This window comes from Lacerta agilis, chromosome 1 (genome assembly GCF_009819535.1).
Source record: "Lacerta agilis isolate rLacAgi1 chromosome 1, rLacAgi1.pri, whole genome shotgun sequence".
In the NCBI taxonomy this organism is placed as follows: domain Eukaryota; kingdom Metazoa; phylum Chordata; class Lepidosauria; order Squamata; family Lacertidae; genus Lacerta; species Lacerta agilis.
The window spans coordinates 97,452,903-97,466,461 of NC_046312.1; the positions used below are offsets into that span (position 1 = coordinate 97,452,903).

The window sequence follows — 13,559 nt, forward strand, 5'->3', positions numbered from 1 at the left end:
TTCTCTATATTTAATGGCTTAAGGGTTTTTACATGCTATTGTTTCTGAAAGACAAATACAGTAACATTTTTAATAGCTTTCTGTGGGATACCAAGTTTGTCTTAAAAGTGTGAAGAGGGATGTGGGAGGCTGCTTTTTAAGTCTTGTGCAGATGTCAGAACTGAAAATGTCATATAAATAGATTGCTGAGTTGCTCGGCATGACATCTTTATGTTGTTGTGTATATGTCAGTGGTGACATGTTAGGACAAATTAGGATGTCACTTAAATCCTAATTTGCTGGGAACCACAGGATGCACAGTGATTGACACTGCTTTTCCCTTAAGAATATTTGCTGCACCTATGGATTTTTAAAGCTATATGAACTAGTGCACATTATAACATTTTGTGAAAGGCTGCAAATAATACATGACAAAATTAAGGTTCACAGGAGATAGAATTGTAGCGTGTTTGGACAATTGTCATGTGTCCATAGGGTGATACCATAATTTCCATCTCAATTGCAAGTGTCTTAATTTTAGATTGAAAGACTGAATCTTCTATTGATGATGCTTCATTAATAGCAAGCTGGGCCATAGCTTCTTGGGGAAGGTTCACAGTAGTCATCGGCATGTCCCCCTCTGTGTATGCTCTTTGAATCAAAATTTACATGTTTTTACATCTTAAAAAACGAAAACAAAGCCAGTTAAGGGAATCTTGAAGTGTTTAAGCAAGCAAAACATATAAGGAAGCAACGTGAATAGCTTTTTTAATAATAATGATAACCATAATGATAATAATAGTAATAATAAGTTACCATCTTGATGCTATGTTACTAATGATCATTCACCCATTCAAAGGTCACTCCAGGCCTCTTACTTTCGTAGATTACTGCCATGTTAAGGATTTGCTTTTGATCGCTTACTGAAGTCAGCAAGGCACATCATAAAAAATAGATTATGAAACAAGAAATGACAGTTTCAGCACTGCCAGGGTTGATATAAAATATGTGCTTAAATTTATTTCAGGGGGAGGAGACCTTGAGAACTGAAGATATCCTTGATGTAATTGAGAAGGAAGGGGACTCTATTGCCATAATTCTGTTCAGTGGTGTGCAGTACTACACAGGACAGCTGTTTGACATCCCAAGAATAACAAAGGCTGGTCAAGAGAAGGTACAGTTGCTACAGTAGTAAAGATTCACATAGCCTTCCACACACACAAAAAAACCCCCTCATGTTCTTGACAAGTTTGACACTTCTGTGAAAATGAACCAAGGACAAATGTCACCAACAACCAGGCCCACCAACTCTATAGGGTCAAGATCTCTTTGACCCCCTCAATATCTGTTGGGAAGGGGCTGGCCCCCCTCAGGGGGCAGAAGAGGCTGAGCATGGTGCGGCTTCAGTGGCTAGTTCTTTCTGAGCGCAAGAGAGGAGGAGCCTCCGGTCATTGAAGCCACGCCATGTTGGTCTCCGTGCTTGGCTTCCTCCAGGCGATGTGACGTTGTATGCATGATGTATGTCACACACATGACATCACACATGATACATGCATAATATCATGTGTACCGCACATCGGGCCCCTCAGTCTTGGGTGCAAGTCGGCGCCTCTGCCAACAGTGGTTCAAGTAGAAATAAAAAATGGTTTGTTGCAAATGTATATTGGTTGCTGCTAGGAAACAGTTGTGCTGGCTAAGTGTTTGGCATAAAAATGAGCAGCCTGCTTAACAATAATGATACTTAAATAAATTGTCGTTTTTTTTAATTTGTCAATTCAGGACATACTATTGAGGGATAAGGCTGGGAAGTGAGAGGCTTGCCAAAATAGAATATTAGAACTGCACCCTTTTTCTGCTATTAAGCCTGGCAGCCAGACTGAATTAACCATTGTGCTAAATGTGCTGTAGAATAGAGCCCCACCTGATGATTCAGCTTTTCTGTACAGGCATACCTCAGGGATACTGCAGTTCCAGACCACCACAATAAAGTGAATGTCGCAAGAATACGAGTCAAAGAAATTTTGGGTTCCCAGTGCACTTAAAGGTTATTTTTAAACTGTACCGTAGTCTATTAAGCAAGGCCCCCTTGGCTGAAGGGGCGGAAGTGGAAAAACTCGGCTGCAGCCCTGGCCAACTCCATTCCCATGGACAGTAGAGAGGCTGTAGGGGTAGGGGGCTTCCTTCACTTGGAAGTGGCCAGCTGCCTGGAGCTGCACCCACATCCTCATAGGAAACAATACCTGCGAAGCACAAGAAAGTGGAACGCAATAAAATGAGGTGTGCCTGTATTTGTTTGAAACTACCACGGGTGGCGCTGTGGGTTAAACCACAGAGCCTAGGGCTTGCTGATCAGAAGGTCGGCAGTTCGAATCCCCGCGATGGGGTAAGCTCCTGTTGCTCGATCCCAGCTCCTGCCCACCTAGCAGTTCAAAAGCAAGTCAAAGTGCAAGTAGATAAATAGGTACTGCTCCGGCGGGAAGGTAAACGGCGTTTCCGTGCGCTGCTCTGGTTCACCAGAAGCGGCTTTGTCATGCTGGCCACATGACCCGGAAGCTGTACGCCGGCTCCCTCAGCCATTAACGCGAGATGAGTGACGCAACCCCAGAGTCGGACACGACTGGACCTAATGGTCAGGGGTCCCTTTACCTTTACCACCTACTTAGCAAAAGATTGGATGTGTTTTCTATTCATTGACTCCTTTAACACTAGCTAGTAGACAAAGTTGAAAGGTCTTGAAGTTTCACACATTTGACACTTGAGTTCCTCCAGAGTCATTGGAACCTATTCTCTGCCTTAAACTCCAGCAATGTTGTATAAAATGATCTCCAAATTGACTGCATTCACACTCCTTAAGTGCTCTTCTGTGTACCATGTCAGGCCTAACTAGTTCTTTGTCCCAACCCTTTCAAGAAATACCCAAGTGCTCACGTAGTTCAAAGATCTATTCATGGTGCTGTTGTGAAAAACCATTCCTCTAATTCTCTGGAGAGGCATGCTGGGTGTGAGAAGCTTTTCATCGATGAGTGGCACCAACAATTTTATTTATAAAAAAAAATCCAAGAATTGAGCACACTGTCTCAGGCAGGCATGTCAAAAGTCAGTTTTGGGGGCCTGATCCAGCCTGCCGGTCAGTTTAATCTGGCTGCTGTGGCAGTTTATTTCCTGGGGTAAAATCATAAAAAACCCCTCAACAACTTCAACCCTAAAAAAAATGTCAACAACTTTGGCCCGCTGGTCGGCCCTCATGGCCCTTCACTTCATCAAATCTGGCCCTCTTTGAAAAAAGTTTGGACACCACTGCGAAAAAATCCCCGAACCCTGTAATCAACTTTATACAATTAGTATTGACAGCTGTTGCCTAAGATCTGAGTGTATTCTGTTCATGTAAATCACACATGCAGAATTATGTATCCAGAGTCTCAAGAAAGGTGGTTGTTTTTTTTACAGCACAGTCCTGTGCACATTTACTCAGAAGTTAGTTCAGCTGAGTTCAGTGGGACTTACTTTCAAGTAATTTTTTGGGGTTGGTTGTTTAAGGCCATTGTTTTAGTTGCATAGGCTGTGGAAGTATACTGGGAAACATCTGGGCAGTGTATGCTAAGATAAAGTAGGGAAGGAAGCAGGACCTCCAGATGTAAAGGGCTTTGTTCTTTGCTAGCAGGCATGCCAAGCTATACATTAAAATTTGCAAATGAATGCACATTTAATTAAAATTCACAATATGTTCAGCTAGCAGGATGTTTTTTGGTTAGGAATTAAGGTTTTATTAATGCAGAGTATACATAGCATTCTCCTTGACCAGCTCTTAAAAGCCATGTTGAATTTAAAGGGCTTCCGTTCAGAAGCTCTACAGGGAGCAAGAAGTCTATCTCAGTGGGTGGGTGAAGGAACCCTGAAGTGCAACCCTGACAAATCTAGCTTTTTAGCATGCCTTTCTTTGAAAGTTTGGGGAATAGGTGACAATGTATTATTTGCTTGTTTATAATATTTATGCCTTGCTGATCAAAAGGTTGGCGGTTCGAATCCCTGCCACGGGGTGACCTCCTGTTGCTCGGTCCCAGCTCCTGCCCACCTAGCAGTTCGAAAGCACGTCAAAGTGCAAGTAGATAAATAGGGACTGCTCCAGCAGGAAGGTAAACGGCGTTTCTGTGCGCTGCTCTGGTTCGCCAGAAGCGGCTTTGTCATGCTGGCCACATGACCCGGAAGCTGCGGACAAACGCTGGCTCCCTCGGCCTATAGAGCGAGATGAGCGCTGCAACCCCAGAGTCGGACATGACTGGACCTGATGGTCAGGGGTCCCTTTACCTTTTTAATATATAAAAAACACATAAGCAGCTTTGTATTTACGCATTAGCCTGACAAACATAGGTAAGAAAGGAACTGGATGTTGGTGAGTGCATGCAGGAGAGTGAATGGCTGGTGAAGGAGGGACACAGTGCCTCATCCATATTCTCTTGTAAACATAGATGTGAAGTAGGCTCTTGCAGGAGGGATGGTGTTCTTAAACCCCCTTCCACCAACCCTGAGCCTACTAGCAAACATTTTTTTCAGGCTAGTAACTGTTAAGAACTTATTTACAAGGGAAACATAATACGATACCTTTGCAATTCAGTGATGTCTTACAAAAGCCCTGATGGGAAATGTTCACTACCAAGGCTGCAGATAGCACTGTTGCTGATACTGGTTAAACTGCTGATCTTTGAAAGTACCATGATGGTCATAGTGGGAAATTATTCTCCCTTCTCTCCCTGCCCCTTAGCAACTAGGGCCAGGTATGACTAGAGGTTTTCGTCCATGGGGGTGGAGTTTCTCTTGGCTCTTCCCAGTAAACTGATGAAAGTTCTGAGGAGGACAATAATGGAAAATGTTCACTGCTGGGCCTTCAATACTGCTGCTTGTTCTGGCAAGACTGGCATTTGTGAGCTATAAACTCCATACAAGTTCCACATGATTATGGGCTTGAGGTTGTTGCTAACTTAGTCATTTAATCTTGTAAAGTTGTGGTGAGGAACCACTGGTCTGCTGGTGTAAGGCAGCAAGGCATTTTCCCCCAAGCCATGCCCATCTGCCCTTCACCTCATATCACCTATGGAGTCTAGAGTGGGGCAGGTAAAGAAGTGGCTCCTTTCTGAAAGCAGGGCTTACAGATGTTGATCAGCTGATTGTCAGAGCTTGTAACCCATGTGCCTTTGCTCATGTGGTTTGATTTCATGGTGATGTCAGGTGACTGAAAAGTGGGCAGTGAAATTGGAAAGGGTTGATGGAGGGGAAGGCTGGGGGAAGGTCAGGATCTAGTGTGCTGGTTGGATCCAGTTCCACACCCCTGCTATAAAGGAACAAAATTAGGCACTGTTTGCATGGTGGGCTGTATTTTTTAATGGGCATCCATATTGTCATGTTTTACTCACTTTGCTTTTCAGAATGATCTGTACTGGGACTAGAGCAATTGCAAGGCCATTTCAACATAGCCAAATCCACTGAAACTTTGCATTCCTTTTTAGTTCAACATATTAAAAATGGTCAAGCAAGATAAGAGGTGTTTGTGTATTTCATCAACAATTGGTTCAGTGGCTGCCTTTTCCCCAACTCAATAGCATCTGCTGTTGGAGTATTTTGCATTCCATCAGGAGGGTCGGTTTGCTCCTGGTGGTACTGACAGTATTCCTATTCAGCTCAGCAATTTCACAGGAGACAGGCAGATTACTGAGTATATCACCTCCATGAGGTAACTCATTTTCAGTGACTCATCCTTGGGGAATTTACAAAAATGTCTTTTTTGTACAGACATATCTCAGGGATTCTTTTTAACCTCAAGAATCAGAAAGAACAATTGTCAATTAAGTGTTCTTATCAAGAGGTCAACAGAATTTCAGGAGGTTTCTCTTTTATTGGATGTGCCTTATCTAGCTAGAGACATTTTAAAAAAGCATTGCAGGAATTGAGAGAGTCACAGTGGACATGCTAGCAATGCTAAATAGTAAGTGAATATCCTAATACATATCATTCTATTGATTAAGAATTGTTGCACAAACTGTTGATACTTTTTTTCAAAACAGTACAATTTTTAGTTTTATTAAATTTGAACTGTGTCTAAACAGAAATGATCTAGACATCTTACAACAGTAAGAAATCCATTTTCATGTAAACAGTTGAGTTTCAATTAATTAAATATTAAAACTAGACATTGTATCTAAAAAGTATCTAGTCTTTATGCACAGATTAATAGTTTACTAAAATGTAACACTCATTTCAATGAGATCAACAAGCATTATTCTAAATACAAGTTCTTTCCATTATGTTCTGAAAATCTCTAAACTTAGGATCAGGAAATTCTCCCTTTGTCTGAAATAGAAGGCTACTTCATGAGAAATACAGTACACATACACCATGTTGTTGTTGTTGTTGTTGTTCAGTCGTTCAGTCGTGTCCGACTCTTTGTGACCCCATGGACCAGAGCACGCCAGGCACCCCTATCCTTCACTGCCTCCCGCAGTTTGGCCAAACTCATGCCAGTCACTTCGAGAACACTGTCCAACCATCTCATCCTCTGTCGCCCCCCACATACACCATGCCCTAGTCCTAATAGCTGAATGTTTGCTGGAGCTAAGGGACAGCCTTAAGTTAGGCTTCTTCTGCTGAGCTTTCTTAACAGATGGGTTTCATATTGAGAAAGATGTTCCCTGGTAGGCCTAGATCATTGCATCTCCTTCTGTAAGTAAGAACATTCAACACATTAAGCTACAGATCTTATCTTTGGGCCAAACTAGACAATATGGTGAATATATTGCTGCTATCAAAAATGTCAGCCACACCTGTTGTTGCCAGTTTATTCTCTATATTATCTAATAGATTAAATTTGTGTCCTCATGTCACGACATCCATTGTTGGTCTGCCCCTGTTCAATATCATTAGCTGTCACTTGTGGGAGGTGAGAGTGAAAGCACAGAGCATCATGACATTGGTAAGTTCGTAACATATAAAAATGAAATAGTGAATATTAATAAAAGAAGGAAAACAGGCAAGAAGCATTTTGTGAAAATCTGTGCTGTGCAAATATTTATTTATTTAGCAGATAGATTTACAAAAGAAATTCAAAGACAGTTCTTAGTTTTTCCTTTTGTAAGTTTGCAATCATTGTTTGGAAACTTGCTTCTGTAAGCAAGTTTTAAACACAATATAAAAGAAGGAACCCACACACAAAATGCGTTCCTGCCAAGATTGGTGGTGGAAGATGGGTTTGAAAGCATTTTGCAAAATAGTTGTCCTAGCATGCTTTTTCTTTACCAAAACACAACCACTAACTATGTCATGAGTTTGTAATCCGGTTTTATATTACATGCTTTTTTCCCCAACCCATTCAGGATTTTTTTTTTAATAAAAAAAAATTGGTTCAGAAAACCTATGACTCTTTCTTCCAGTTTTATCTTTTATAAAAGAAATATTTCACATTGATTAATTATTTGTGAAAATTACGAGTTTAAACAACCGTACTACTACTACTACTGTTGTTCTCAACATTATGCAGCAACTGAGCCTGTTCATCCCTCATTGGACTGTTTGGTGGTGGTTGTGATTTGGCCCCTTAGAGGGCTTCCCCCTGCATAATTTTTTTGGGGGTACTTCTGGGTCTGCTTTTGCTTCTTTATTGTTTGTGGGTGGCGCCTTTTTGACAAGATAAGGATGGATGGTTGGAGAATGAGTTCACTATTAGTATATAAACACTGGCCCTACGATAAAATGCTGCATGGGACTGCTCACATTCAGAGTTCCATTCAGATACCAGTGCTTACCTCTAGGATTCTCCATTTCATTCTTCTGGTACATGCCTCCCTTTAGATTGTAAATAGTGTCATATTGGCAACATAGGGATTAGCAAACTCATTATGAGTCTGCTATTAATGCATGTCAGCATCACCAACATGGTACTCATGGGTGCTCATGCATCATCAGAGGCCTTCCCTGGCACCCACAGGATCACATCCTCTGGCTGAAGATAGGTTTGAAAGAAGCATTCTATTGTAGCCCATAAAATAGGCTGTGGGGTGTGTTTGGTTGTAGGATGCATCACTATTCATGTGTAATGAAGCCTCAAACATGGCTTCAACTCAAACAAGTCACTGTTCAGAGAACTGCTCATTACATTCATTTAATTTGGTTAAAGCAAGGTGGATGGTTTGGGGCAACATATTCTCCACTCCCAATGTCTGTCTTAAAAGTGGTGTGATAATTCATCTAGATGAGTAATTATATAATTAAAAATTAAAAACACTTCTAATGTCATCAGAAGAAAGTACATGCATAAGAGTATATTTGGAATGAAATCTATATTTGGAAAGAAGTCTAGACCACAGTGTCTCCATTGCATCTTATCAATTGATTTGTGTCCAGATAGCTAAATCACACTTTTATCATTGGCACATGATAAAAATACTGAAAAGGACAATGAGGTTTTTGCTGCAACTTTTCTGTATTGGTATTCATGAATAGAAGCTAGGTGGTGGTGGTGTAATTTGTGGAATCTCCTCAACTCAGTTTTTCTTAAGTACATAATGCTTCTGTGACTGTTTACTTGGAAGTAAATGCTACATGCTAAATGAGACAAAGAAGTGTATATAAGATTGCCACTTCAGACGGCTAGCTGTCTTGGAGAGTCACTGATTACGTTTTGGATTTTTGTGGAGGCATTAATATGTTTTCACCCATGCAATACAAGCCATTTCATCTTTCCAATGCATAAAGCCTTTTATAAGTCATCCCCAAACCAATCCTTTTTGTGTAACTGTTTTATTCAAAGGGATTTTCTTGTTTTAGGAGCAGAGTATATTCCAGTATTCTTATGAGGTTGTGCTTTTATAGTATTTATACATATACATTGAATATTGCACATACTATACATATTGCATAGTTCTGCAATAACCTATGTTGGCAAAATGGTAATGGTAGCAAGAAAAGCTCAGCAAATGAAACATTAACTACTGCTGGAAAGTTCAGCTAAGCTTTCCAGTATCCAGTATAATAGACTTTGGAACATGGATCTTGATAAGAAAGTATATATGTAAGAACTATTGATCTGTGCTCTCAACTGACTTCTCACTTGATGGTCAGACCTGGCCTTACTCTGAAGCATTTGAGTTCAAGATCAGGGGGCAGGTTTAGAGTGAGGGAAGATTTTGAGTGAAGCCCACAGTTTTGGTATGCACGGTGTGAAGAAGTACTTTATTTTTCCCTTGTCCCGAATCTTCCAGCATTCAGGTTCATTGGATGGCCCCAAGTTCTAGTGTTATGTGAGAAGCAGAAAAGCTTTTCTTTATCCACTTTCTCCCTACTGTGCATATAGCCAGGTTGGGTTTAATGCTAAACTCTGGTTAGTTTAAATTATATCTGTATAAGGAGAGCTTGCTTCTGTGCAAGCCTTACTTCCGTCCCTTCACATAGTGCTAAACTATGGTTTAGTATCATTTATTATTATTTTGTTTATTAAATTTGTATACTGCCCTTCTACCAAGGATCACAGCGCAGAGCACAACATAAAAATACAAAATGAGAATGCAAAATACATAATAAGAAAACAAACAAACCAATAACCCCTTCCCACAAACACATTTAAAAGGCCATAAAATGTTCAGTTAGTCAAAGGCCTAGTTATAGATAAACTTTATGCCTGGCACATAAAGATATGAAATGAAGGCTCCCGACGAGCCACCCTGGGGAGAGCATTCCACAAATGGGGAGCCACTGCATAAAACCCCCTTTCTTGTATTGCTGCCCTCCAGGCCTCTCAGGATTATTGCAGCGTCTGGGTCAAGTCATATGGGGAAAGCCAGTCCTTCAGATATTAATATCCTGAGCCATTTAATATTTTATATGTCAAAAGCAGCACTTTGAATTGGACCCAGAGTCTAATTGGCAGCCAATGCAGTTGGGCTAGAATTGTGTGACTTTTATCTAACACAGCACCAAGTAAGTGTCCTGTCAGCACAAGGATTTACACTTGTGTAGTAAGATTTCCCCTTCTACCCGCCCCCCTGGCCCCTTACACCCCCTGTAACTGTACTGGGGTTTTCCCCAACCCTCTGGAGCAGATTTTTGGGAGGAAGCAGTTTGTGTGGGGCGTAGGAGAGGGAGAGAAAGTCTTGTTGCACATTTGTAAATCCTTGTGCTGGTGGGACACTCAGCACTGCATTGGCTACAAGCGTCTATGAAACAGGTCACTGTACTAACTCCATTGAAAAGAAGTCTTGTTTGCTGCGATGTTAGGTGTGATGATTCATTTACATAGTTGCATATGATAAGAAGCTGTGAAAGAGGAAGTATGTTACCTAGTCATGAGATGATATCTGCCTTTATCTGAGCCTCGTAATTTCGCACCAACATGTTTTAAATGTGTAACACATACTCAGCTTCTATCCATAGTTAAGCCATAATTAACTTTCATTAGGTTATCCTCCTGAGTACACCTTCTTGCAAAATCACATACAAAATGTCTTCCCAGTTCAAATCATGCCTGCCCTGTCCAGATTCTTTGCAAGAATCTTAGCAATCTGTCAATAGAATATTGTCTCCCTTTTGCCCACCCTTTATATAGTTTTTTTTAAAAATCCATCATTTCTAGCTACATTTGACAAGTGATGAGGCCTACAAGTTCATCCCTTCATTTTGAAAGAATTTTATAGGCTGACAGTCTCATTAGTGGCTTCATTAGAATTAGCACATCACACTTAAAAATGCAATTACTTTCTGAGAGCTACATAGTTTAGAGGAGATTTAATATACCAAAGTATTGTTTTAATAATTTAGATGCAGCATAAGAAAGAACTCAATAGTCTCAAGCTTTCGTGTTATTTTTAGGTAAAGATACAGGAATTTATGCCCTCGCTATTCATCTTCACACCTTGCTTATAAAGAGACTTTTTTTTAAAAAAGTAAAATATTCTTTAATTTGTAGTCCATGCACAAAATGTACCATCGTTTTTTCTTCAATTTCATGAACTGCAGCTTTATAATACTAATTTTTGTATTATTCTTTACTTTAAAAATGCTGCCATCAAGTGGTAATTTCTATGCATGCTTACATAGTTAATTTCTAGTATTTTCTTGGAGTTTCACATCAAAATGCACGTAAGGCCCTGTGGAGCCTGCCTTCCCTCAGAAATCGTCGGTAGATTTTGAGAACCTGCTTCTTCACTTGCTTCCAGTTGTGGGAAGCTTATTTCCATAGTATGGAACTACAGTAGATGACAGAGCAATCCTATACCTATCTACTCAGAGTTCATCATTGCCAACAAACAACATACTTGAGACTTCCCAAAGGGTCATGCTGTTGTTCAATCAATGTGCAGTTGTTCTTTGCTGGGGATTCGGGTATTATTTCCCACAACTAGCATATCTCAGGTAGGATAAGAGCATGTTCTAGGCATGTACAATATTTGATCCTACCAAAGTGAATCCAGCCCACCCTTGCTTGCTTATGTGCCTGTGACTAAGGAGAGGGGGAGCCTGGGACTGCAGAAGAGCTGACAGGAAGCCTGTAGCGTTAGGCAGGCCCCATCTAGGTTGTGACTTGCATTTGTTTTCATGAGTCCTGGGGTTGAATGTTTTTGGAATACTGGTGGTTGTGTCACATATTTTTTTCGGGTCGCACCTAGCAGTCCTATTACAATAGTGTTGTGCAGAGCATAGCTTCTTGCATCCTTTCTAGACAGATGCGCCCATTGTTGTCATTTTGTGGCTTTCCAACCATTACATATCCAGTTGCATGGAAATAATGATTTCTGTATATACAAAGCAAACTTAAAATCACTTCTTTGTCCATAAGGGTTGCTTTGTTGGATTTGACCTGGCTCATGCTGTAGGCAACGTAGAACTGCATTTACACGAATGGGGAGTAGACTTTGCCTGCTGGTGTTCCTATAAGGTGAGAATGTCTTTAGTATTCTGGAGTATTTGTAATACAGTTAAAAATAACCAGATATTGCAAAAACAGCCAAACAGAACAGTTGGTTAAAGACTGACGAGAACTGTTCATTATTTGTTTCATATAAACGTGTGTTATATGTGTTACATTTTAAATACATGTAAGCTAGGTAAGCTGCTTCACTACAGCTTTGCCCTCAACAGTTGGCAATTCAAAACATGGTCTTGAAGAAACGCTTTCAAAAGATGCTGAAGGTTCTGCAAGATTGTAGGAAAACGGAAATCCACTAATATGGATCATCATCTGAAGAAACCACTTTACGTGCTCTTAGCCAATATTGCAAGAAGCTATGCAATTTAAAATATAAAGCTGTTTTAAGGAACACTTTCCTTACTGGTTCACACTCGCTCACATTATACTTAAATCAAAGTCAGCCTGCAGTTTCCAAAGAGAGGTCAGTTATGCTTTCATGCATGATAAAACTAAAAATATATGTAAATGCTGACTTCTATCTTACAGTACCTGAATTCGGGAGCAGGAGGTCTAGCCGGTGCTTTCATTCATGACAAACATTCCCAGACTGTAAAACCAACGTAAGTATATTTCACATTTTCAAAGAACTATCCTAATAATGAAGAGTTTGCTAAACACATTTTTTTTTAAAAAATGTGTGTGTACTAACATATACAATTCATTTATTTTTGTGTGTTAAACTCAACCCTACAAATGGAAATGTACACTAAGGCTGCAGTCCTATATACTTACTTCCAGAAAAGTTTTTTTTCCTGAGCATTCATTCATAAGATGATGCTGTAAGCCAGCTAGTGTTATTTTGCAGGAATACACAGTTTTACAAGTAACAGTGTTAATACTTTTTTAGACAAATAAAACCCATCTGAAGAGATAAAACAAGCATGGTGTTTGAATTGCTGTTTCAAAATTGTGATAACTTGCATTGTTTATGCACACACACAGTCTATTTTGCCTTCATTCATGGAGATTGATATCAGCTCAGTCATACATAGCAGCAAACCGAAATTTCTTAGCAGTATTCTTTTAACCAGGGAATCAAGTAATCAAGAAAACCACCCCCTTCATCCTCGTGATTCTTCATTTTGAAAAATAGCTTCCTAGGAACTAACTGCTTCTACTTCCTTGAGTATTCTTTGTTGCTTTAAACAGCTTTGATTTTCTAAGACGATGGCACTGGGACTGATCACACTGAAAGAATACCACAATGCATTTTATTGTATACATAAATAAATGCGTGAAATATATTTTCGCTTCTGTGTGATAGAACTACAAGAGTGTGCTACAAGCACAATAACAGGTTCGAATCCATGACCCTGCGATTAAGAGTCTCATGTTTTACTGACTATATTGTGTGGAAAATTGACAAAGACTGAGATAGCCTTTTTTTAAAATGCTATGAAAATATGGAGAGCAGAAAATAATATGGTGATAAGTGTGTGTGTGTGTGTGTGTGTGTGTGTGTGTGTAATATTGTATTTAGAAGTAGGTAAGAGTAAGAGGTTATATGCAGCTTGCTGCCAGTTGCTGCATATATAAAGAAGCTGTTATAGGCCTTTGTGCATCATAGTTAAACCTGTCAGCATTTATACAAGATAGGAGGATTCAAAAGGTCACGTTATGAAAGGCCAGTTAA

The 13,559-nt window shown here is 40.0% G+C and overlaps 1 protein-coding gene across 5 annotated transcripts in view; it reads left to right on the forward strand.

Moving 5' to 3' along the window:
• Positions 1-13,559, forward strand: part of KYNU (kynureninase) — a 75,545-nt gene that overhangs the window by 32,916 nt on the left and 29,070 nt on the right. For 4 of the 5 annotated variants that reach the window (XM_033164209.1, XM_033164236.1, XM_033164227.1 and 1 more), the window contains 3 exons: positions 1,007-1,153; positions 11,795-11,893; positions 12,413-12,486. In XM_033164209.1, the coding sequence (XP_033020100.1) occupies positions 1,007-1,153; positions 11,795-11,893; positions 12,413-12,486 (320 nt within the window). The remainder of the gene's footprint in view (positions 1-1,006; positions 1,154-11,794; positions 11,894-12,412; positions 12,487-13,559) is intronic. The other variant, XM_033164218.1, reaches the window with a different exon arrangement.